The sequence below is a fragment of the Condylostylus longicornis genome, unplaced genomic scaffold (genome assembly GCF_029603195.1).
Source record: "Condylostylus longicornis isolate FDR11 unplaced genomic scaffold, ASM2960319v2 ptg000011l, whole genome shotgun sequence".
Taxonomy (NCBI): Eukaryota; Metazoa; Arthropoda; class Insecta; order Diptera; family Dolichopodidae; genus Condylostylus; species Condylostylus longicornis.
Window position 1 is genome coordinate 750,395 of NW_026577980.1, and position 26,445 is coordinate 776,839.

General features: G+C 24.6%; 3 protein-coding genes across 3 annotated transcripts; 2 read left to right on the top strand and 1 right to left on the bottom strand.

Annotated features, from left to right (window-relative positions):
• The first annotated feature begins 278 nt into the window (after nucleotides 1-278).
• LOC129619317 (xaa-Pro dipeptidase-like) lies at nucleotides 279-23,912 on the top strand. Its single transcript, XM_055534556.1, has 11 exons — nucleotides 279-470; nucleotides 18,199-18,280; nucleotides 18,350-18,479; nucleotides 18,574-18,765; nucleotides 19,090-19,137; nucleotides 19,200-19,261; nucleotides 19,324-19,368; nucleotides 22,816-23,312; nucleotides 23,375-23,605; nucleotides 23,672-23,810; nucleotides 23,876-23,912. Exons 2-11 carry the CDS (start codon nucleotides 18,225-18,227, stop codon nucleotides 23,910-23,912), a joined length of 1,437 nt encoding a protein of 478 aa, XP_055390531.1. The 5' UTR covers nucleotides 279-470; nucleotides 18,199-18,224.
• LOC129619312 (bolA-like protein 3) lies at nucleotides 418-1,375 on the bottom strand. Its single transcript, XM_055534550.1, has 6 exons — nucleotides 1,359-1,375; nucleotides 1,217-1,296; nucleotides 1,055-1,141; nucleotides 848-894; nucleotides 728-779; nucleotides 418-665 (listed from the first exon to the last, which is right to left on the bottom strand). The coding sequence occupies exons 2-6, from the start codon at nucleotides 1,259-1,261 to the stop codon at nucleotides 576-578; spliced, it is 321 nt and encodes a 106-aa protein (XP_055390525.1). The 5' UTR covers nucleotides 1,262-1,296; nucleotides 1,359-1,375; the 3' UTR covers nucleotides 418-575.
• Nucleotides 20,170-22,487, top strand: LOC129619311 (FAST kinase domain-containing protein 3, mitochondrial-like). The gene is made up of 2 exons (XM_055534549.1): nucleotides 20,170-21,340; nucleotides 21,399-22,487. Exons 1-2 carry the CDS (start codon nucleotides 20,276-20,278, stop codon nucleotides 22,332-22,334), a joined length of 2,001 nt encoding a protein of 666 aa, XP_055390524.1. The 5' UTR covers nucleotides 20,170-20,275; the 3' UTR covers nucleotides 22,335-22,487.
• Nucleotides 23,913-26,445: the final 2,533 nt, after the last annotated feature.

Below are 26,445 nucleotides of genomic sequence, written 5' to 3' on the forward strand. Positions count from 1 at the left end.
ATATCTTCACGATGACGTCACATCTTAAAACGTAAAAACTTTACAGTTAAATGTTTCACAATTGAATATTTTGCGCAAAATGCACAAATATATTTACTTTTCATATTTTTATTTATTAGTTTTCGAAATTGGTGATTAAAAATGAAACTAACTAAAAAATATCCTGAAAAGCATTTCGTTCTCAATAAGTACAACAAATCGCAATATATATTCACTACTTGTAGTATACCGAAAACGACATCACTATTACCAAATATGGAAAAAGTTGCGTAATTTTGCCGCAGCGAATTATGAAGTGACACATTAAATTAAAATGTAAAACTTCAATTTGATTAAATGCCACATAAATAATCAGCACAGTTTTGTTTTGATGAAACAGCTAAATAGTTGTGAGATATAATAATCGACTTTGTTTTATATCTAACACTTGATATATATTTAAATTCACATACAAATTAACTTTGAAATCGGTAAGTCTAATTTTAAACTAACATTTCAAAAATTAATTCTTGCTACGTTATATTATTTATTTTAAAGTAAATGGGAAATTATTTGTGTTATTCACTTTGAAACTACTATTTCACTTTTGGTATAGAAGTCTGTATTGTTAAACCATGCATATCTTTAATTTGATCCTTTAACGCTTCTGTTATCATTTTGTGTTGCTAAAATATTATTTAAATATTTAGAATGATTTGTTAATATTATAGTACACATATCTTTTTACCTTTATCACAGTATTTCCTTCGAATTCTGATGTTTCAACGAATATTTTGAACCTATGAAATATATGTTATATGAAAATATTTAAAATAATTTTGTAAAAATTTCAAATATTAATAATTACATTGCACCACATCCTCCAGAAATATCTTCTACTTCGACAACATTCGCCTAAAATTATAAGAATTAACATGAAGTCAATTCAAAACACAATTATATGCATGTATATTAGCGGTTGAATAAATGGTGAAATGCAAAAAGCCAATCAATTTCGAAATATTAAAATAATATAATGCTATAAATAATCCACCATCGCAATTTCTGGTTATACCTTTGGAAATTTATTTTTTAAAATTGATACTAGATTTGATTCGGAAACTTCAGATCCATTTGTTTGAGCAAATAACCTTGGCACAACCTATAGGGGTTCAATAACAAAAATACCATTGTAAATAGAATTTACAAAAAACTTTTTTTTTTTATTTTGTCTTACCAAAAATTTTTTGCTATTTTTCAAAAATGAAAATAATCGTGACATCTCTATAATTCTTATAAAATTTAGTTTATTTTATACTAAAAAAACTTATACAAAATTATGTACATATGTTAACAAATCTTGCAGATAAATTTTTTACCGGAATCGTTTATTTAATTTCTCCATTCATAACCACATGACATTAAAAAAAGTCAAAAAACAGCTGAAAATTTTCTCAGCTGTTTGAGTAGGGGTGTCAAATTGCGTTCAGAGTAAACAAAAATTACCCTAAAATTTATTGAAAGTAACTCTTTTTTACCCACTAACAAAAAATATGTCGGTAATGATCAAAGTAATTACTCAGACAATACTTATAAGAGAAAAACATTTCGAAAATTGTGAAAACTTTTTGAATTTTTTCTAATTATTTCTCAATAAATCAGTAAATTTTTTTATTTTTCACAAGTTTTTTTAATTTGTGCATTTTGAATATAAATTCGGAATTGATTGACTTTTGTATTCAGGTCCTCAAATTAACTCTTAATTACTTGTAGTAATGGGATAAGCTTAGATTATGTTGAAACCTTTTGGGTATTATTTTTTTAAATTCAAATAAATCAAAAATCTAAATTGAATTTCTGATGGCTGCAAATGAAATTATAATTAACATGCTTTGGAGGCATGAAAACACTAATCTTGTGTAGATAAATTAATGCCGTTATGCAACCTACATATTTAAATCTATTTAATTTTATTAATTCTGGTTATCATAAATCATATAATTGAAATTTGCGATATATTTACTACAATCAGGTATATTAATTTTTTGTATAATAACAATATAATAAATTCTAATCACACTTATCATTTTCAAAATAAGAACGCATTTTTATCGATATACACAGTCAAACTCTTATAACATGAACTTAAAGTAGATACTACTTAACATAAGCTGTTTTGTTGTACTTTGCATCATAAGCAGAATTATATTAAATTTCTAATCTCTCAATACGAGCCCTTGATAAACCAAAATCTGTAGATAAAAACTTTGTTCAAACTGGAATATTCTTAGAATCAGACAATTTTAATCTAAACAATCTCTTTAACTAATATACATTTTTTACTCGGAAATTTTACTAGAGAATCTTGTACGTTAATTTTTCTCATGTTACAAACGTAAAAAATACTAATTCTTCTCTTCCTAATTAATTTATATTGAATTAAATGGGAATGAAAATAATTAATTTGCATTTTATTTTTTTTTACCCCTTTAATGCGAATTTTCTTTAACTCGATAATTTTGTGATGGAGGTTCGATTGTATATTTTAGTGTATGATTCGTACGAAAAGTTTTATTAGCAAAACTTCATAAAAATAATAGAGATACGCATTCAAACGGCGTATTAGTGCAAAAATCATATTCAAAGAATATCATAAATTTGCCATTTCTTCTGTTATATCAAAAGTAGAAAAAAATGTGTAAAAAAATTATGTAAACTCTTTTAAAATTTAATAGGCCAACACAATACCTACTTACGTATGTATTTAAAATTACTACTAGAAAAAATTTAAATATGTATGTACTATGCACCGACGTGAACGGACACTTTATGGTAAAAACAACTAGAGTGATTTTACGCGGCGAAATGCTAAAATTTCTATAGAATACAGACATATAAATGGGACCAGGCAGAATGAAGCGAATTTAACCGACGCCTGGCAAAATAGATAAAATAACGACGCCTAAAATCCTACTTTATCGAAAAAATCCTTAAATCCCATTCCAGGCGATTTTTTTGACATCATCTGCTTTAAATGGAATGTGTAACTGCAAAATCTGTGCAAAATACTGAGCAGGTGATTGACAGCGGTTCCGCTGCGGTTCTCAGCATTAACAGCAAAAATCTTTCACCACTTTCGTGGTCGGATTTGGTTAATAGAAAACTTAATTTTGTTATTATGAAGTCTTACATAAGCATGATATATGATTTTCTTCAAAATATGTATATAATACACATATGGATGATATACAATTAGGGCGTTCAGTTTATAAACTTTTTATATTAGCCTATATTCAAAATAAATAGCTTCAAAAACTTTACTCTGTAAAAAAGACGCCAGATAATTCTGAAGTCCCGCTTTATCTTTGTTTTCATATTTTCCATTGTTTTTTTTTTTTTATATTTTTTATTGAAATGATAAAAGTATAAAAAAAATTTTTTTTTCAAAGTCCAGTAGTTATCAATGCATATGAGCAATAAACACTTGTTATAATTAACTTTTAATAGTTGTTTACTTATAAATTGTATAAATTTTTGGATTAGTGTGTTGAAAACATTCCAAGCATACTATGTTTGTGTGACACTTGTTTATGTTTATAATAAAAAAAAAATTAAAGTATAGGTGTCGCCTTTTAAAAAAAGACTTAAAATTGCGAAAAGTCAACATATTTCTATTATTATAAATTTTTAAAGTAATTTTTATTAAATCGTAAAGGTAAATATAAAAATTTTTGCTTATTTTATAAACCTACATAGGCAAATACATGCATAAATATGTACATATGTATGTATATTATTTACAATCAAAAGCAAAAATTGCAAGTAATACATAATTATGTAAATATGTATGTACATATGTATATTGAAACTTAAGGAAAGGTGTTAAATTAAAGTGCTATTTAAGTGAATTTTATAAGTACATGCATACATACATAAATACTTGTGCATACTTATGTATGTATATACATATATTCCTATATTTATACAAATGTGTTTATGGAGATATTTACAAAACATGTTTCATTTGTAAATAAAAATTTGTTTTATTTGTTAACTGATTAACTCAATTATTAGGTATAAATCGTAATTTTTAAATCATGTACATTCATACATACATACATGCAAATGTATATGTTGCTACATAAGAATATTTATAGTTTTTATTTGAGCTAATTTTTATATGATAACAATAATATCACTAAATATAAAGTAATTGTGTTAATAAAATTATAACTAATATAATTATGTACGTATGTATGTTTATGCGTGTAAAGCATTGAAATATTAGGGTTTTGCTTTACATAATGAATATTTGTTGTTGACAATATGTATATGTATGCATGTAGATAAACAATTTACAAAAATGTAATCAAAAATTTAAAAATAAATATTAACATACATATCTATATACTGTAACATACATATCTATATACTTATATGTACGCAATAAAAATATTATTAGTGGAAAAAAAATATTGTGGAAAAATATTTAAACAAGAATAACAATTCAAATATGTACATAAGTACATATGTGTGTACATAAATAAAATGTCTTCAATAAAAATATATAATATAATGTACTTGTATATGTACATGTTTATAACTAACAGTCATTAATATTATTATTCTCACTTCTTAATTGGTAAACATAAAATTGGAATTAATTTAAGCCGAAGTCGTTCAGCAAATCTGAAAATATTTCCGAATATGATTAAATTCTTTAAAAAGAAAAACTTCCAAAAATTTTTACTCCGTTATAAATCTATGCCCATCGCATAATAATAATAATACGTACATATGTACATATACAACATGAGTCGTACTGTATATCATCTGGCCTGGGACATCAAGTTCATCACTCGCAAAATATGTATAAATAATAAATATTTTATTAATGTACAACGTATACATTGTATCAAAAGTTTTTCATGTTCATTTATGTACCTATGTATAAAATAAGTAAATTAAAATTGAAATGTTCTATAAGCATGTTTGTACAAACATACATACATATATCTGGATGTTACCACAAACATATAAATAGAAAGCGATACATACATACATAAGCGGATAGCCTTCAATCAGGTGAGAGCACTTTTGCTTTAAAAATTATACAGGCATACATTATAATATTGTTATTGTTATTATTATTATAAGTGTTTAGAAAAAAACACAAAAAAAAACGTGCTCGCTTTCCCTGTACATACGTGCATACATATGTACATATAATATTATAAACAGTAGAAAGAAACAAAAAATATAAATAAAACTAAATAAGCTTTGATATTTTATTTATTTTTGTCTTAAAGGCTTATGAATTGTAATTTCTATTTATTTTGAAAAATTTTTATTTATGTACATACATATACCTATATGTATTATTATTAATTTTGACTATTGAACTTTCCAAAAGGTGTTTGTATTTTAGATTATTCGAAATTAATAATTTTCGTCTTATTGTTTTTATTATTATTTTTTCCCCGTGCCAAAACGAACACATCAAAACGTTGTTTACTTCTTTTTCCTTCTAGTTTTCTTTATTCTTTTCAATACAATTCTTTCATTATTTAGGTTATTCACGGTTAAAATTATAAAACACACACCATGATGATTTCATCGGTTTTTTTGTGTTTTTAGTTTTTGACTTGAATTGTTGAAACAATTATTATTATGCTCTCAATTGATTTAAAAACTGGAATTGTTATGTTATTGTTTATCTATACATATTTTTTTTTAATATATTATGTATAACATTATAATTCAATAACAGTACAATTTTTCTCCCTTAAACTGCTTTCCTGAAACTATTTGACAATATGTACATAATAATATAATTATATACCGTAAATATATTATGTCAATGAAAGTGCGCATCAGTGCGCATCTCAAATTTCTGCAAATATGGACGTAAATTTTATAATTTGCAAAAAAATTAACGGTTTTTATTATTATTTTTATTTATATACATTTATATATGTGTACATATGTAAATTGCGGTATTTTACAATTTTTATAACACAATAGATACACAAAATATGCATGTATTATGAATGTACAAATTGAATTAATATGTTGTAAGTCTATAACATAAAGTATACATCTCACTTGACAATAAGAGAACCGTTGTGAATGACCACAATCGAGAAATGTACATGCACACATATGTACATATGTATATACTTACGTGTGTATCTAAGATGTATTATGTATGTATATTTAATTAAAACAATGATCTAAATTTCGTATTTAAAGAAATACTTTTTACACGTTATTAAAAAAATTCACAGTTTTACTTTCAGAACATTTTCAAAAAAAAAAAAAAATAACAAAATGTGTTCAAACTTTTTCACTTCATCTGTCTGTTTACAAATCTGTACATCTGTTCTCAAAACCGTATTCTACCTAGGTCGTTAAAGATAAAAAAATAAAGGTGAGGTTCGTCGCTTTTAAACTGAGCGAATTTATTTCATTATTTTTTCACACTTTTTTGACAATAATAGTATACAATTATAAGAGTAGAGTATATAAACCAATAATATAATTGCTATAAAAATAAAGATAATGTAAGTTCCAGCAATACGAATATTAAAACCATCCTTAAATTCTAAAATTATTATAATTATGTAGTATAAAAAAATAATCATTTCAATCTAAAATTACAATCCAATTAATTCGAAATCAACAAAATTTTAAATTTAGAAATTTCTTTCGGTAATTAAAAGAAAAAATTCTTTTAAGCTTTCTCAGCACTTCTAAAACCGCAATTTCTGCAAATAAATACATACATATGTACATATACGAATAATATTACAATATGTATGAGCATACATATTAACATATATGTTTGCACTTCGAGTGTTTCAACACAACATTTTCGACTTAGGCATACAAAAAAAATTTTAATCTACTTAATGCCTTTGCCCCTATATACAACAAAAACATGTGTAATACAATAAATTAATAGTTGTGTGTATGCATGAGTGTAAGGAAAAATATTATTATGGATGTAAGTATATATGTACATCTATTTATGTTGTTTTTATTTTAGTTAAAATATATCAAAAACTTTATTTTTGGGAAAAATGTACCAATGTTTACAAAACAAAACTGAAATATTTCGGGGTAAAATCGCAGTTGTATATATACATAATATATTTATATGTATATGTGGATTGATATATGTATCAAAACTTAACGACGAATATTATAAACGTAGAACAAAAACCTTGGCGAAGATATTGAGAAACAAAGGTAATAAACTTAGGAAAAGACGAAAATAAACCAAACGAACCTTTATAAATTTGACATCACGCAATTACCAAATAACTTTTGCGTACACATGTACATATATCTTGAATCATGCGAATCTGAATTTTTTAAATTTTTCCTATTATCCTGTGCGTTTTATTTTAAAATATAATTCATTTATGGTTCTATTTTTAAACAATAAAGCTTGAAGTGAATTCTACTGCTACCAATGAAAACATTTGCTTTAAAATACATTTATTTATACATATAATGGAGCGACTTAACTATGTACATGCGAGAAAACTTTTATGTTGTATATAACACAGAAAATTCTAAAATATTTATTTTCGATATTAAATTTTACGAGTTTTATTTGTTAAATTTCGTTGTTTACTACTAAATTTTTCTTAGCTTTTACGTACACTTTTACGATATTTGCGTTACATTTTTGCTTCTATTTTTCATGGCAAGGCAACCCTGATCGTATTATTACAGGAAAATATTTAATTTCGCTTTGTTCACTTTTCTTTATAGTATATTCACATATGTTTATAATATTATAAATAAATATAATTTGTCGGAGTGTGAGTGCAGAGACTTTATCGCAATTCACAAATTACATATTTTGACTTTTTCGCTAGAAAAATAAACAATGAAATGATATGTGTAGTTATATATACATTGGCACAGTAAATAAATAAATAAAATAACAACATGATACTTGTTTATATATAGTTTTCATTGTTTTTAAAAAAAAATTATTTTGATCCAGCTATGACTAATTAAATTCTGGTTATTTGAAAAAAAAATATACATGCATATGTACATATGTATTTAGGTATGTAGGTGCTACATATATTTGTTTACTAATAAAATAATGACGAATTGAAGCAGTCATCTTAAAATTTTGGATTCATTCACTGGTTATACCAGGTACAAAAACTAAAATGGATATATGTATGTATGTATGTATGAATGTTTATATGTATATATAGTGCCTAAAATGTTAACTCAAAAAAATTAATTTGGAAAATATTGAAATTTGAAAGACTTTAAAAACCATTTTGTATTTGCCGTAACATTTATGAAACCATACAGATTATTTGGAAACGCACGCTGTTCGTGGTTGTAAAAAACTTATTTATACAACACATTTTTATTCTGATTTAAGTGAATAAATAATTGCAAAGGTGATTGTTTTGGCGGGCACGAATTTTAGAGTATTTAGAGTATGTACCTACAATTTGGATTTGAATTCGAGCATATGTACTTGATTTACAACTTTCAGTCCAATGTACTGCATTCACCGCTGGTCTATTATTTCGTATTAGACTGTTAATATTAGAATATCCATCCCTAGCCTAATATTATGTGCTACTCAATTAATTTTGTCAGAGGCCAAAGATAAAATCATTAACATATCCAAATATCGGACTCTATGGCGTATAATGTTATTATTTAAAAACGTACATGCATATGTACATATGTATGTATATGTATGTACATAGTCTAAGAGTAAAAAGTACACAAATAAAATTTGAAAACAAAGCACAATTTTTTTCCATTCAAAATAAAAAACTTTTGCACGATTACAATATTTTAGTGCCGTCTAGTGTTTTTCTGTTTATCATGCAGATACATTAACACAAACATATTGTAAATTATAATTTTTAGTAAGTAAAAATTAATAGTGTGTATAGATGAAATACGAGAGGAATTTATAAATTACAAAAACAACAATATTCGTAATATCGTGAATTGAATAATATACAATTTTATATACATTATGGGAATGTAGTATTTACTACTACAATACCACAATAATATCTCTGGAAACAATAAAATATCTATAATTCACTCTATAATTCATAGTAGTATTATAAATAAACAATTACACATTTTTGTATCTGCTATTTAATAAGAAATCAGAATATAACAAAATTATATATGAAAGAATTTCCCAAAAATTTCCCCTATATTGTGTTTATTTTTAGTTATGCCTGTGCGATGCGACTATGCGAGTGCGAAAGAGAGTTCTTTAGCGTGTGTATTTTATAAATTAAAGTTAGTCAGTCGGCAAATAACTGTTGAACGGTATACTACGAGTGAAACATACTATTATATTTTAATATAAAATCAAGGAAATAAAAACAAAATATTATTCTCTGCACATTGATATATACTTACATATGTATATGTATAGTTTTTGAATATAAAAATTACTGTGTGGAAAAAAAATAAGATTTATATTACCTACTTACGCTACGTTTTATATATGGCGTGTTAATAAGTACATACATGCATAACATTAAAATTATTAAATTAAAACCGCAACAATAAATAATTAAATATTTTCAATAGTGGACTCCATAAATATTATTTAATAATAAAAATTTTATTGGAAAATCTAAAAATTATTTAAATAAAAGAGAAGTGTGTACAGAAAAAATTTTCAATAAAAAAAAATTTTTTTTGGTTGAAATTTAATAAATTTAATAATTTATAATATAAAAAATTGTTCGACAATAAAAAAAATTTTAGGTTTCAGAAAAGAAAAGAATTCTGTAATTAATTTATAATAATTAAAGAAAAAGAAAAAAAGTTTTATTTTGTGTGTATCCACCATTTTTGTTTTTATTTCTGGAATTTTTTATATTTACATTTCAATTTCGTGGATATGGTATACCTTTATTAAAATACAACAATAATTCACACACATGCAAAATATATACGAATCTATTTCATTATAACTGTCATCGCTTTTTAATACAACACACACATAACAATACGAGCCTCATTTACTTAAATAGTACATAAATATATAATAATTTACTCTGGCTGCCGTTGTTGATTTTAAATGATGTTGATGTATTTATTATAAGAAGCCGTATTTTATTTTTTGTTTTCTATTGCTGCTAATGTGACTTTTTAATTTTCACCAGAAATTATAATACATATTGTATATAAAAATAAAGCTGAACTTTTGCAGCTGAAAACAACTAACTATATTTGATGTTGACAGTGTGTTTGTTGGTACATAAATATTTTGTAGAAAACTGGTCCACTTATACATACACATAAGATATAGAAGAAAAAAATATTGTAGAGCTCACCAAAAAATTTTTAGCTGAGCTTGAAAAATTTTCAACGAACGTACATACATACCAACATTATTTTTATATAAAAAAAGGGAAAACATAAACAGAATTACCTACATAAATAATAATATTTCGTCAGACATTTTTTATATTATTGATTTTTCAAATTTTATTTTTATACACATAAAATAATAATATATTCTTAAATATATATTTTGTTCTATGTGTGACTTATATTATTTTGTTTTTATTACGAACTAGAATATATTTTTTCGCTGTTTATAAAAAATAACACATGCAAGTAAAACAACCGTACATACAATTCTATAAATACAGTGGAGGAAAACAATAACAATTCTGTTTAAATAGAGCATTAAATAAAATTTTTAAAATAAAGAAAAAAAAAAAACGTTTTAATAATAAAAAAAACTCTTAGTCACAAATTGGACTTTAAAATATTTTAAATTACTTAAAAATAATTAGTTTGAATATTTGGACAAAAAAAAGAAATTAATATAAAAAAATAATTTTACTTATGCTTCATATAGAAAATCAAAATTAAAGTGAAGAAACTTGACCTGTGCTATAAAGAATAGAAATCTTTTCAATACTATTGTAAACATACCTTTATTTGCACATTTTGAAAGAACAACAACAACAATACCAACAGATACTTGAAAATAAAATATTGCAATTGTAAATGTAAATTGTAAAAATTTATGCGTACAATTTTAATATAGTAATAAAAAAATAAAGAAAATAGCAAACACTTAGTGAAAAGAGAATATTATTAAAGACGAGTAAAAAAAAACGGGAAAAATAGAATAAAACCAAAAAGAGTAAAAAACTGTAAAAGAAAAAAAATCAAAAAATTTATCTACACATTCTTTATTAAATATTAAAGTTTTATATAAAATTTATTACTATAATAATGCCAAGCAAAGATATAATGCCTCCTTCAACAAGCCATAACATTAATTTGAGCACAGTTCATATTCAGCAACAGCAACAATTACAACCACAGCAATTAAATAATTCAAAACAAGAAGATCAACAGCAACTACAAAATTCAAATATTCAGCTACAACTACATCAACCTAAAAAAAATGAATTTGTAACTGTTGAAGAATTGGTTCATGAAATTAAAGAAAATTTAAGATTAAAAGCAAGACCAACATCACATCAGTTAGGCGGACGTTCAAGACCGTCTCCATATCATATACCATGTAGATCTTGGAATGATCAGCAGCAACCGCAGCAACAATCACAAAATTTCATAATAAATAGTAATGTGTGTACAGAATGTAATAATTTAAGTAGTAATAATTTAGGTAGCAATAATAATATTAGTGAAAATAATATAGAATGTCAAACATGTAAAAATAATTTAACTCAAAATCAGTATCAATGTAATAGTTCTAATAATAGTAGCTCTCATCATCATCATCATCATCATCATCGTTTTCTTCATCATTTAAATCAAAAAAAAGATCAAGATATTGATGATCCATATGAATTATTACAAAAATTATTAAAAAGCAAAAATTTAGTTAAAGAAGCTGTTAGACGTTTACAATTAAATAATATTTCACCAAAACAACGTTCATATTTTTATGAAAGTGATGAAGAATCACGTTCACCAATGTTTAGAATGTGTCAGCTTGAACTATAAGAAGAATCAAAAATTAAATTTCAATGATAATAAAAAAAAAAGTATGTAAAACAATTAATATTGTTAATAAAGAAGTAATTTAAATAAAAGAATGCAACACAAAAATGTTGGATCAAAAGTTTCTTGCATTAAAAGTATATAAACAATAGAATACTTCTTAGAAGATGAATCTAATTTTTATCTTTTTTATAAAACAACATAATTATTTTATTTTTCAATATACATACATATAATGTAAGCTATGATAATTTGATTAATAGTTAATATTATTAATGTAAGCTGTAATAGTTTGATTTTATTTATTTTCAATTTAATCTTAACAATGTCATCTCGTCTAACAATCAAATCACATACAGTCTTCAATTTTAATGAAATTCTGAATGTGATTTTTAAAAGTTTTATATATAAAATACGTGAAAGGTTGCACTTTAAACAAACAAATATTTATTAGAAGAGTGTGGACTGTGGAAACTGAATTTCGTGTAGAAAACTAATTGAATGAGTGTATAAAAAAAAAACAAAATCATTATTTAAATATTTTGTTATTAAATCATAATAAAATTGAGTACGTTATATGATATGATTTCTAGATAATTTGATGCCAGGAGAATTTTTGGTTAAATTATACCATTTGCAAATCCTTCTGGGGCGAAGAATTTTCCATCGCCTTGTACAATAAAAATGTTTATGTAATGAAACGAAGTATGAGAGATATTTTGGTAAGATATGATAGATGTTAATGGTACTAGAATTTTATATGAGGTGATAGTAAATTGATAACTTTTTCAAAATTCCACAAAGATATAGACTTAATCCATTATACCTTGGAAAAAAATTGAAAACAAAACTAGGAGCCGAAATTAACTATTGTGCGGGAACGAAAATTTGGTTGTTCCTCGTTCAGGTGCAAGATACTGTTTAGAAGTCAAATATTGTTTACGGTTTATGAGAATTGGGGGGCTTTAAATTTTTTCTTCAATCCAAAATCATGGACTTTTACATATCAAATTTTAATTAATACTTATTAAATTGATTGAAAATATAATTTTTGAGATTGTTCTTTTAAAAACTTTATTAACTATAAAGCTCAATTATTGGAGTAATATTTGTCGGTACTTCCTTATACTAAAAAATTTAAATTCATTGTTAATTTAACTTTCTGGTTCATGTCACAATTAGTTTCTTGAACAAAACTCCGTCGTCTGTTTGAAAATCGGTTCTGTACCAATGATTTGAAAGGATTAAATCAAAATTTATGTTTCTCTTAATGTCTTACATTATAACATTTTAATAAAATATATTTATACTACGTTATAAAGAAAAGAAAATTTTAAGTATGAATAATTGCTATAAAATATATATGTACATAAATGAATTAAATAAAAAAAATTTAAATACATTGTGAAGTAGCAATTTATTTTAAGAAAAATAATTAAATAATACACCTGAAATATAATTTTTTTTTACTTACCCAAATCAATAAATATAAAAATTGAAGATTAAGTTTAATTGATCTCGAAATCTTTTCAAAAATAAAAAAGCAAAAACAGATAATTGTAAATATTAAAATAAAAATATTTCATTTGTTTTTCTTTTTATTTAATAAAATTTTTTTATCAAAACTAACTTTCTATACATATGTATATTAAATTATAATAAATATTTCTTAATAAATTAAAAAGATAATAAGTAAAATTACATATATGTTTAATTAGAACGAAACTTAAAAAGTACATCATTATTATTGTATAATTAACCACTCAGTACCTAAGACTGGGATATTTACCACCCATTTAAATTTAATAAAAATATTAAAATAACAGAAATGTAATACATAACATATAACAAAATTAATATTAAACAATATATAGGAAAATGAAAAACATTTGGGTTTGGAAGAGTTTGGAAGAAATATAGAAATGTTTTCCATTCATTTAAAATTCACCAGACATTCATATTATGTCTCTAACTTAAGGGCTGTGGCAGGCATGCAATTTTCAGTTTTGAAAGTGCTTGATTGCTTATTTGTTTTCTATAGGTGTATAATCAAGCACGCACACATGCAGCTGTATGATCGAATGCAATTAAACAATCAAACTGTTTGTAATTTTTGCAAATTTTCTAATTGCAATTTAATAAGTTTAAATAGTCTGGTTGATTAATTGTCCGCGCAATTAATTTGCATTCAAACTGTAATTGCAAAATTAAAAATTACATGTTTGCCGGGGCCGTAGATATATATATAGTCCGACCGCCATGCAACAAAATTCGCATTGTGCGGTACGAATAAGAAAAAAATTGTGATGTAAAATGCAACAAAACAATTTCACATCAAGGAGAATTTTGTCTTACGAAAGTTCGTCTTGTAGGGATTTGACTATATACGTATATATATATATACGTATATATATATATATATATATATATATATACGTATATATATATGGACTTTATTATGAAAAAATATGATATACGGTACAATAACAATAGTGTATCGTTATCGTTTTATCGCAGTATTATAAACCGACATTTAACATTCAAACATTTTAAATTACACACGTGGCTGAGTTTTGGGGTATATCCAGCTTTATAGTTTTAATAATATCTTCTTCAGTTTCTATGAATTACATATGTATTATTTAACTTACCATTCACCATTTTCTAGGATCTCTTGTAGGTGGTTCTATACTGTTTAACTTCTTGGAAATTTTAATCAAAATTTTATTCGTTTAAGTTTTTGAATTTTTTATACTTAAAATTATCCGATAAAATCGATCGGTAAATTTTAAAACTAAATTTTTTATAATAATATAAATGCTAATTTATATGCCAATGTATAATAAAAAGAACCTCTTTTAAAATACGATCATCAGCTACAATACCGATAAAAAAATTTTATAACACTCGGTAATATATCTTTTCATAATAAGGACCAATATAAATATATAAATTTTATTAATTAAAATAATATTTTGGGAGCTGTGAGATTAATTTCTTAAAAATTAAAAAACCATAAAAAGAGTAAAAGAATTTAAGTAAAAAATTATTAATCATGACACAATATGTTTTGTATATTTGTACATAATTAATATATAATAAGTATACATATTTAAATATACTTAAAAAATTATAAAAAAAAACAGGTGTTTAACATCAGATTTCATCATTCTTTTTCATATAAATTAAATTTAAATAATAAATTTTAACAGAGGAAAGTTGAAAGCAATTGATTTTGAATGAATTTTGAATGAAATTAAAAGAAAAAATTTTTTTAATCTTGTATAAATTCTCTGAAATCGATCGTTGTAGTTCAAATTCATATTCAAGAGAATTAACATTGTAATAAAAGCTAAATTAATGAAAATTCAAATGTATTTTGTAAAAAGTTATAATTTTTTCTTTTATTTAAACTAAATAGTATTAAATTTAAAAAATTGATGTATATAAAGTATTAAATGCATGTTTTTCATAAATTTATTCTCTATATCAATTGATGTTAAAATAAGTATTTCAGAACTTAAATACATACATATATATGTACATATTCATAAAATAAAATATAAGGGCCTCTGCCAAAAATAGAGATCTAACGTCAACAAGACTTCGAGTACATTAGACTCGATTTCCGATCGCTTTCAATAGAAAAGAAGTGAGACTGATTGATCTGATTGACTTCGACATGTCAAGTATGAATAATTTTTGCTTCAAGTTCTTCTTACTCATCTTGGGTATGAAAATCACTCGAACCAACCGCTAGGACTCGGGAATATACCCGAGAGCCAAATTGCTTCTAAATATTCGTATATGGGTGCGGCAATACCAGTTCCAACCCAGCTGCAAGAGCACTGGGCATATCCCATTTATATCAGTGCTTCAAAAGGTTGAAAATTGCCAATTGCCCAACTCATCCTACAGTCAGTATAAACAAGTACAGCTTAACTTATTCAATAAAAAAATTTTGATAACTGAATAAGTCAAATTGATGTTAGATATGGATTTTGGTAGGCGGCCCTAATATTTTAAATGTTAACCCCTAGCAATATAAAAAAAAATACATACAGAAATTTACTAAGCTACAGTAATTTACACTTTATAAATGCATTAATAATAAAACGGCGATAATTGCAAATTTTATAATTTTTATTAAATACCAACATGTTTTTTTTTTTTTAATTGTTTCAAAGCAATATTCTTTTTAAATAACTTTTATATAGTCCGACTTCAAAATTGCAATATTAAGATATTATAATACGCAATTTATGAGTAGTAATATCTGAATTAAATGTCAATCGATTACGTCAAGAGATCGGGATTAACTTGGAAATTTTCCCAATTTTTTTTTTTTTTTTTTTTTAATTTTTCAATAAAATTCAATAATTATATGCATATTGTACCGAGAAAAATAATGTATGTAGACATTGTAATTTTGCAATAAATAATTAACACTTATCCAAAAATATACATATATGAATTACAAATATGGCTGTCAATCAAAAAACAAATCTAATGTTAATTTGACTTATTTAAAGCAATTATAAATTATATTTATACTGTTGAATATGTCAAGTTGACATTAGATCTGCATTTTGGTAAATGCCCTATGTGTATTTTATTACACATTTCTTAATTTTGTTATTTCCAATATAATAAGACTACAAAAATGCTAAATTTAAATGTAATCAAACTATGTATACATAATATTAAATAAATAAAACAAAACAATACAAAAAAAAAAAACGTTGCTCTAATAATGCTAAAGAATCAAAAATGTTAGTTTAAGTTTGAATTATTAATTAAAACTATATTAAATTGCAAGAACTTTAAAAAATATTATAAATAAACAAATTATAATAGAAAACAATTTTATGATAGTATTCATAATGATTTAATAATGAATTTTGTAAATTCATCTTTATTTAAAATAATATAGTATAGAAAAAGGCATACTATATTAATAACATACTTACACATATAATTATATTATTATTATTGTAAAAAACAAATTTTTATTTTTAAGGATATATATATACATTAATACATTATAAAAATATTTGATTTTTTTAGAAATAACATTCAAAAATTTAAAAAAAAAAAATAACCTAGAAATTTAAATATTTATGATTTTTTTTCGAATTTCAATTTAAATATTTATTTTTTAAGTTAATAATATTATAATTAAAATATGTAATGTATTAACTATAATTCAGCTACTACTTAATTTGAATCAAAGTAAAAAAAAAAATTAAAAATTAAAAAAAAACACATAAAAATGAAAAAGCATACAAGAAAATTTAAAATAAAAGAATTTGTATAGTATTGTAATAAAGGTGTTTTATTTTAGGGCCGGTATTAAAACAAAATCGTTGTAAATTTATTTGATAACAGTAAAAATGATTAGTAAGTTCTTATCAAAAATTAAAGCATCCTCAAATCTACTACCCTTATAAAATTTAAACTGAAATTAAGAGATAACACGAAAAAATTTTACAATGTAGCACTGTAGTTCACTTATTATGTGCTTTGTGTATTGAACTGAGACTGTGGATGTTAAGATCTGGCGATCTATTAAAAATTAAATACTTTTCAAAAATCTCATAATTTTCTGGATAAAATTAATTTGAAAATTCCATATTGTAAATTGAAAAATAGACAAAATATTAATTTATATACCTACATATATTTGAAATCTGTAGCTCAGTCAATGAGCCAGCCGTATTAGATTTATAAACTTAGAGAGAGAGAATTGATTCGAGTTTCGGGGTATGTTTTTTTTATGTTTTTGCAATTTTTTTTTTGTCAATAAATAAAAAATCTAAATTCCCGACAAAAAAAGTGCTTTATTATACAAATATGTAATATTTAACTGACTTGTTGTCGATAGAGTACTTAACATAATATAAAAATTGTAATTGAAGATCTAAGTAATCCAATTGGAAAAAATGAAATATCTATTAGAAAAAAGAAGAATTCTAATTTGAAAGTGAATAAAAAGTGAGATGAGAAAGCGAAAAATGTACTGTTAATATTATCCTTCTTACCCTAATAATTGGAATACAAGTAAATGTCAATATGTAGTTGCAACGATAAAACTAATGCACATATTCAAATCTAAGAATATTAAGCTTTGGTATAATTTTAAATTAAAATTATTGTGTAGTAAAATATTTTCAAATAATTTTAATTGTTTTTGTTCAATTACAGGAAATATTAAACATAATATTCAAAAAATGGCATTCTTTAAAATGGGTCCCGGAACGCTAGAGATTCCAATGACTATGTTTAGGTAATAAAATACATTTAGAAAATATTAAAGAATTTAGAAAATATTTAATGATTTCTAATAAATCTTTAGGAATAACAGAAATAAAGTTGCAAGAGAAATGAAAAACCATAAACTTGTAGATAATAAGTCATATATTTTACTACAAGGTGGAAATGATGTTAGCTTCAATGATACGGATGTTGATTATTTATTTAGGCAAGTAAGTATCAGAATGGTTTTTGTAAAAAAATTTGTTAAACAATAAATTCTGGGTCAATTAAGTTTGTTATTGTTAAAATAAACATGAATTTTAGGAATCCTATTTTCAATATATGTTTGGTGTTAAAGAACCTGGTTGTTATGGTGCAGTACATATTGAGAGTGGAAAGTCGATTCTTTTTGTTCCTAGATTACCCGATGAGTATGGTGTTTGGATGGGTCATATAAATACTTTAGATGAATTTAAAAAAATATATCAAGTGGATGAAGTTTTTTACTGCGATGAAGTAATTATTAATTATAATATGATTTTAACAATTTTTTTTAGCAACTGTAGTACGATAACGAATAAGAAATATTCATTGCTTTTAAATAATATGCCTAAGTAATTGTGCATTAGAGTTTAGATCAAATATGTATATTCCAGTCTAAAAATAATTCTTTAGTTTCTTAGATTAAAATATATTTCAATTATGCTATATAGTATTATTGAAATTTCAAAGTTGCGAAAAAAAAAATATATGTATGTATGTACTTACATACATATGTACGTTTAAGCAAGTTTATAAAGAAATTTTGTTTCATTATTTCTTTTTTCCTATTTCTTTTAGTTATCCAAATTCTTTGAAGAAGTTCAAGTATCCGTCATTTTTACGTTGGTAAGAAAACTATTGGATTTCTATTTCAATTTATATACGAATGTATTTTTTAAAACTTTTAGTGTGGGATAAATACTGACTCAAACTTACAATCTAAGCCCGCTACTTTTACGGGTATAGATAAGTATGCAATTTACTATTTTTTTAACGAATTCAATCCTGTAATTAAAAATTTTTGCTTTAAAGGTTTATTTGCAATTGCGATGTCTTACATTCCGTTATAGCTGAATGGTAAGTAAATAAAATTTCTATGAATAAATTACAAGGAATAGGTCCCCTATTATTCTCTTCGATGATCGATAGGTAAAACGATTGACACTTAAAAATTGTGTTCTATAAAAACATTATTGAATTTACTACACTGGTACGTCTTCACTTAATCTGAATATTAAAAAAAATTATTAAATTAGCTTCGTCAAATGAAAGTTTTTTCTTTTGATTTCCTAACAAAAAAACCTGTTATATTCACAGTAGCACTGCATTTCGATTTGTGAAACAATTAGAGAATCATAATAACAAGAAGAGAAGAAGAAGAGAAGAAGATCGATCATCCAAGACTTAGGGATGTTATGTTAACCATTCTCATGCACATTAATCACAATTCTCGTTAGTCATTTCTTGCTTGTGTAATGTAAATCTAAAAATTAAAAAAAAAAAATTTTTTTTACCGTTATTTACTCGTTATTATATGTCACCTTAATTTTGCTATTAAATTAGTGGCAAAAATATCAATCTTGACAACGTCAAAATATCAATTTTGACAACGTCAAAATATACGTTGTCAAAATAATAGATTGGTGATAATAGATATTCTTACAAAAGTTATTATTTTTTTTACAAAGATAACTGAGTTAAAATTTAATACTGTTGTCTTACATATTTAACAATATTCTAAAATTTGTTTAAGAAAAAAATTTTCAAAATACTTTGAATTATAATATTAAGAAAAATCCTGACATATGGCACTACTTTCACTTACAGCTGACAAGAAACTAATAGTATTTTGACATTTACAATTTACCTATTTTGTTTTTATTTTGAAAATTTTCATTGTGAGTTCCTTTAATATTTTTTTCGATTAAATTATGAACAGAATTTTATATTTTTCGTGAAACTTAGTAAAATATATCAAGGAAATATGTCATTAAGGCCCATATATATTTTTAAATGGAATTCTAATATAAATTCAATATTTGCCAAGTATGAGCGCCTAAAAACTCTTAGTTTATTTTGTAATTCGTCTTGCTCAGACAATTCGAAAAGTTCAGACCCAGAAAAAATAGAAACGAGTCCTAGCGTAGGACAAACATCAATTTTAGTTCAACATGGTTCAGACATTCAAGAATTACCGGTAGTTCTTCGTAAGATAAAAACAGACGAGTTCGTAACAATATGGTCAGAACCAAATAACACCGAAATGATTGATGGCAACAACCAAACATTAAATAAAGTAAATCAAATTGAAGTTAAATCTGAAGAAGCCATAAAGCTGTTAAATAATTGCGTAACATCAGCAGGAATTTTAAGCATTATTAATGAAATCCCGGAAAGTGCTTTAAATCCAGATATAGCTTCACATGCTTTTGACAAATTAATTAGGAATGATACTGTAATTGGTTTAAGAAACTTGGAAGAAAGTAGTCCTGTTTTTGAAAAATTAATTAGGTGTATTCTTAAAAGTGGGGACCACAAATTACTTTTGGATATAATGGAAATGTTAAAAACATTTCTTGATTTACAAAAAACTGTACAACGCTTTTGTGATGAATTGTTATTAAGAAATTCAGATGGAGCCTTATCAATTGTGGAAACTTGTGAATGTATTGATAGATTTATTGATTGTCAGCAGCATTTCGCTGCTGAAAAATTCTGGACTGGAATTTCTGATGCTGAAAAATCAATTAACGAACAAAATATAAAATTTATTTATAAAGTTTTACCAAAGTTAAAGATAAGTAGAAGATTACTATTAGGTATATTGGAAAAGCGTATTGGCAACTTTTGGTATCTTTTAACACCGGAAGCCGTAACAGAAAGTATTGAAGCTTTAGCTAAAATGAATTCAACCTGTACAGCCCTCAGAACTATGCAATTTTTCGCAAGATGGTTAAATACTAATATACATGTAGTCAATGGAAAACATTTGGAAGTAATCGTGAAATCATATACAAAATTAGATTTCTCTAATTCGGAAATAGAAAAGGTTTAAATTAGTTTTCACAAATATTTGTAGGTTTTTTCTTCAACTTGTCTCATTTTAGGCACTAAGTCGATATGTGAAAGCCAAGGGAATTAAAATAACATCAGAATCTTTGACAATTGCAATTTTGGAACATTGCTTACATTTTAGGCTTCGAAATCATATTATATTAAACGGTTTCTCCGAGGTTTTTATATGTAATTGGAATCGATTTTCGCCAGATGTATTAAAAACTTTGATTCAAACTTTTGGTTTCCTACATTATCAACCATTGAATGGAATAAAATTTTGGCAAATTATTGAAGAATATATAAAAGAAAATTTTCATAAGTTCAATCCGATACATTTGATTGAAATATTTTTAAATTGCTGCTATTTGGAAATGTATCCATTGAATTTCGTTAAATCAGTTTTTAATCCACACTTTATTGATTCGATACATAGCTCAATTGATCCTGAAAGGCTTCTAAAAATTCGAAGTGACCTTAAGTTACTAGATGTTGCTCTTACGATAGAAGTTGAAACATATTCAGGACCTTTTTTGCCAAAAGATAATTTGTCGAAATCTATTTGGCAAGATGGTAGAATTAAACGTATTGTAAATCAAACAATGGACTACTTTGAAAAAATTGCTGGTAGCTCTGATAATTTAACAAGAGGTGTTATAATTGGAAAATTACCGGTTAATTCGCTCTATATAGTGGATGTTCTTGTTCATCCGCCTGGATTCAAAACTTTTTCTTTCAATATAAAAGACGATTACAATGTCTTAGTCGCCGTCTTGATTATGATACCAGAATATTATGATTCAAAAGGAGAATTTTTAATTGGTCCGCAACATATGCGCATAAGGCATTTGAGAAAAATGGGAATCAAGGTTGCAACTTTAAACTATGATAGATTAGCCAAACTTAGAATGCATCCAGTTCAATTACATAAGTACTTGGTAGAAAGAATGAAAGAGACTTATTCAGCCTTGCCAACTAAAGAAATTTAAGTAATTCTTTATTAGATTTCTCTAAATTTTATTGTAAATAAAAAATGTTTTATTATAAATCAATCTGAAGTTTACGCTATTTTTTTAAGTTCGAGTTGTCTTTCTTACATAATAGAGTACAATTATAGTTAGTGAAGGTAGTAGTTGTTTATAAAATTGTTAATAAAATTGTAATTATAAATTAGTAAATTGTTTTGCCTTTTTTTATATATGTAATTACTTAGGAGCTTTGCTTAGACTGCGGTATTGTAATAAAAGTACATGAATTGTCGATTGGTACGTAATATATTGAAAATTTTTCATATCTCTTGCATAAATTTCTATGCATACATACATTTGTATAAATAATATACTCGATTTAAAATATCAAAATTGAAGATACGTTAAGCGAGGAATCAATCCAAATTTTTAAAACTTTCTTAAGCAGCGTTTTAAACGTTACGTATGCATGTTTATAATCTTTTTGCATATATTCTTTTAGCCGAGTTATCAAATCAACAGAGGAAATTGAAGTTTTACGCTATGTAGCAAAAATTTCATCAGATGCGCATAAAGAAGTAATGAAGTCTATCAAACCTGGCATGACTGAATATCAATGCGAAAGTATTTTTTTAAATTACTGTTACTATAACGGTGGTTGTCGTCATGTATCTTACACCTGTATTTGCGGTACTGGTCATAATTCATCAGTTTTACATTATGGTCATGCAAGTGCACCAAATACTCGCATTATAAAAGATGGAGACATGTGTTTATTTGATATGGGCGGAAACTATGCAGGTTATGCTGCCGATATCACATGTAGTTTCCCCGTAAATGGAAAGTTTACTGAAAAACAAAAGTTTATTTACAATGCTGTATTAGATGCCCGTAATGCAGTATTAAAGGCTGCAAAAGAAGGAGTTTCATGGGTAGATATGCACTATTTAGCAAATAAAGTTATGTTGGGATGTTTAAAGGATGGAAATATGTTAAAAGGTAATACAAATTTTATATTTTATATTTAATATTTAAAAGGAAATTAAATGTATTCTAAAAAGGGGATGTCGATGAAATGATTGCTAGTGGATTGAATGCAATTTTCCAACCACATGGATTGGGCCATTTAATCGGGCTAGATGTACATGATGTTGGTGGTTATTTGAATGGTGAGCCTGAACGTCCAAAAGAACCTGGTTTTAATAAATTGAGATTTGCTAGAGTATTGAAAGAGGGAATGTATGTAACAGTTGAACCTGGTTGCTATTTCATCGATTATTTAATGGATAAAGGTATAATCCATAATGATTTATTTCTAAAAGCACAGTAAATAAACCTTATTATAAATTTTATTCAAGCTTTGGGCGATCCCAATTTGTTAAAATTTATAAATCGTGAAGTATTTGAAGATTTTCGTTCATTTGGAGGTGTTCGAATTGAAGATTGCGTTTTAATTAAGAAAGATGGTTGCGAAAATTTTGCTATTGTTCCAAGAACGTGAGTTTTATAAAAAAATTTAATTGTTATAAATTGAATTTTTCAACTATTGTTATATCTTTTAGAGTTGAGGAAATTGAAGCTTTCATGAATGTCAAATAAAATATTGAATTTTCTTTTTCAATTTTAATCACCTTGATTAGATGATTCTTTGGATTTTTTGTATTTTATCATTTTAATTCATATAAATATACATATTATATTTTTTATACTACCTAAAACTCTTATTAAGGTGGCTGTATTGAATTGAGCTAAAAAATTAGAAGATTTTTATTCCTGAAAATAATTTGTTAAATCTTAAATACGGTTGCGTATTTACAAATATTTAAATTACAGATATGTAAAATTATTCATATTTTGCAAAAGTATATACTTATATAATGGTATTTAATTTGTTCTGTTTATCTTTATTATTAGTCGAGAAAGTTTTAATAAGATAGCTTTGCATAATGTTGTCAAACAACTACATATTATGAATATAAATCTTAAATTATTTTGCTTAAATTAATACGCCATCAATTCTATAATATTGTTTTCATGTTAAATAAAAATTTGTATTCACATTAAAAAACCGTAAATTTTATTATATATGTATTTAGGTGCTATTCCAAATTAATAGATGTCGCTACGCATCGCTAAAAATATTTTAAAAGAAAATTACTTGTAAACTAATAACATCTAATGTGAATTACGTCTAAATGAAAAACTTTCAAATTAAAGAAAAACAATTAAATGTTAAAGGTAACAAAACGTGCAAAAATTTGTTAATAGGTAATTGTTTTGCGCGTACGTCTAAATTATTTCAAAAACTCCAAATTTAGCATCAAATTTGAAATTTTAATTTTTGTGTTGAAAAAACTTACCCTTTTTTTCAATTCTATTGAACTATTATTCAATAAATTTTCACAATTTTTAGTGGTTTCAAAAAATATGAAATGAATCTTTATTAATCATTTTTAATGAAATAATAAGTGAAAGCTATCACTCTGATTGATCTTTTCCACTTAAAAAAATTTATTTGTTCTTACCGCAAATCTAACGCAACGCACTTTCTCATTTCATGTCAGTCACCAAAAAAAAAAGCACAGCTCTTTTCCTTCTGAGTGACAAAAAAAAAAGTTTAAACAGTGTTACTTCAAATTTTCTCTAATAGCTGTCATTTTGAGAGGAAATCGACAATTATGTTTATATTTTTGAAGTGCTCCCAAAAAGGATCATGAAAGAGAAATTAAAATCAAATCTATTATTAATTTTCTCATGTTGTGAGACCTGTGGTACGAGTTTAACTCATAAAAGTAGTTTTCTTTCACTTTATTTTGGGAAAGTTGCGATATGAAAGGTCAAAACTTACTCATATGTGACTCAGAAAATATGTGATTTCGCAAAAACTTTTTTTTAGAGAAAATTGATTCAAATGAAAAGGACACCACACGGGAAGGAAAAAGCGAATATGCACTTATACATAATGTTTATATAATTTTTATTATTATTTATTTATTTGTTTTTGTTACAATTTTTAAATTTTAGTTTTTAAAATATAATATCTTAATGGTTACGATTATTTGTATAGGTTTTTTTTTGTTTTATTTTTGATGCTAAACTACATTTTTATATAATTTTTTCTCTCTTTTTTTTATTTTAAATATTTTTTTTTTTATATATAAATAAATGTAAATTTACAATCGTTTTTTATATTTTTCTTTTTGTAAAATTTTTAAAAAGGATATTTTTTTTCTTATTTTTATAATTTTGATAAAACTTTGAAAAAAAAGTTTTGTTTTTTGTTAATTTAGGTTTTAAGGCCTCAAAAAATAATTGTACGTTCCATTTTCAAATTTTAAATTTGTTATTTTATATTTTTAGTTTGTTACGTTTGGTTTTCTTTTCTTTATTTTGTTTTTATTAACTCAATTAATATTATTTTTCATTTGTTTTATTTTTTTTTTTTTTGAAACGTTTATCATATTGTGCCCTTGTTTTTTTTTTTGTTAATAATCAAATATAAATATTAATTTATAATTTATAATTGATTGCCATTTTTTTTTTCAACTTTATTATTTTGTTATATTGAAATATTTATGATTTTATTTATTGAAAAAAAATTTTTCTGAAGACCCGAACTGAAGTTTTCCAAAACTTTTTTGTAATTTTTATAAAATATTTATCAAAAAATATTTATTTAAAAAAGAGAAACAAATTGTTATTATTATTGATAGACGCTTTCATAATCGCATAAATTGTAATATATAGCGAAAACTGTGCTATTTATAGCGAAATTAGTATAAGCGATACGATTAACGGAATATGGCATTGTTATTTTGCAGTATTGCGTTTATGAGAACCTCTTTGCAATACAATTATTTAACTGCTCTTGTAATACTCAAAATATTTCCTTTTTATTAATTTTTAATAAAATAATTTAATAAATTAAAACGTTCATGTAATGAACAATAAATAGCCAGGGCGCGGCCCTATTTCACCAACCACTCTTATATTTGCTTATTAAGTTTTTAATTTTTTTTTAAATTTTAACTGTTTGCGTTTTGACTCCCGGTACCAAAAAGAAACTTTGCAAACTTTTTGATTAATTGATTATAAAAAAAAAAAATATAAAGTGGTTAGTGTTGTAGGACCC

What these genes read in the sequence shown, in the direction of transcription:
- LOC129619312 (XM_055534550.1), bottom strand. Translation starts at nt 1,261, where the DNA reads ATGTCACGATTATTTTCATTTTTGAAAAATAGCAAAAAATTTTTG. An exon ending in TCTGGAGGATGTGGTGCAAT is followed by an intron (nt 780 to 847) that starts GTAATTATTAAT and finishes TATATTTCATAG; the next exon opens with GTTCAAAATATTCGTTGAAA. An exon ending in AAGGAAATACTGTGATAAAG is followed by an intron (nt 666 to 727) that starts GTAAAAAGATAT and finishes ATAATATTTTAG; the next exon opens with CAACACAAAATGATAACAGA.
- LOC129619317 (XM_055534556.1), top strand. Translation starts at nt 18,225, where the DNA reads ATGGCATTCTTTAAAATGGGTCCCGGAACGCTAGAGATTCCAATGACT. An exon ending in TTGATTATTTATTTAGGCAA is followed by an intron (nt 18,480 to 18,573) that starts GTAAGTATCAGA and finishes CATGAATTTTAG; the next exon opens with GAATCCTATTTTCAATATAT. An exon ending in GGATGGAAATATGTTAAAAG is followed by an intron (nt 23,313 to 23,374) that starts GTAATACAAATT and finishes TATTCTAAAAAG; the next exon opens with GGGATGTCGATGAAATGATT.
- LOC129619311 (XM_055534549.1), top strand. Translation starts at nt 20,276, where the DNA reads ATGTCATTAAGGCCCATATATATTTTTAAATGGAATTCTAATATAAAT. An exon ending in CTAATTCGGAAATAGAAAAG is followed by an intron (nt 21,341 to 21,398) that starts GTTTAAATTAGT and finishes GTCTCATTTTAG; the next exon opens with GCACTAAGTCGATATGTGAA.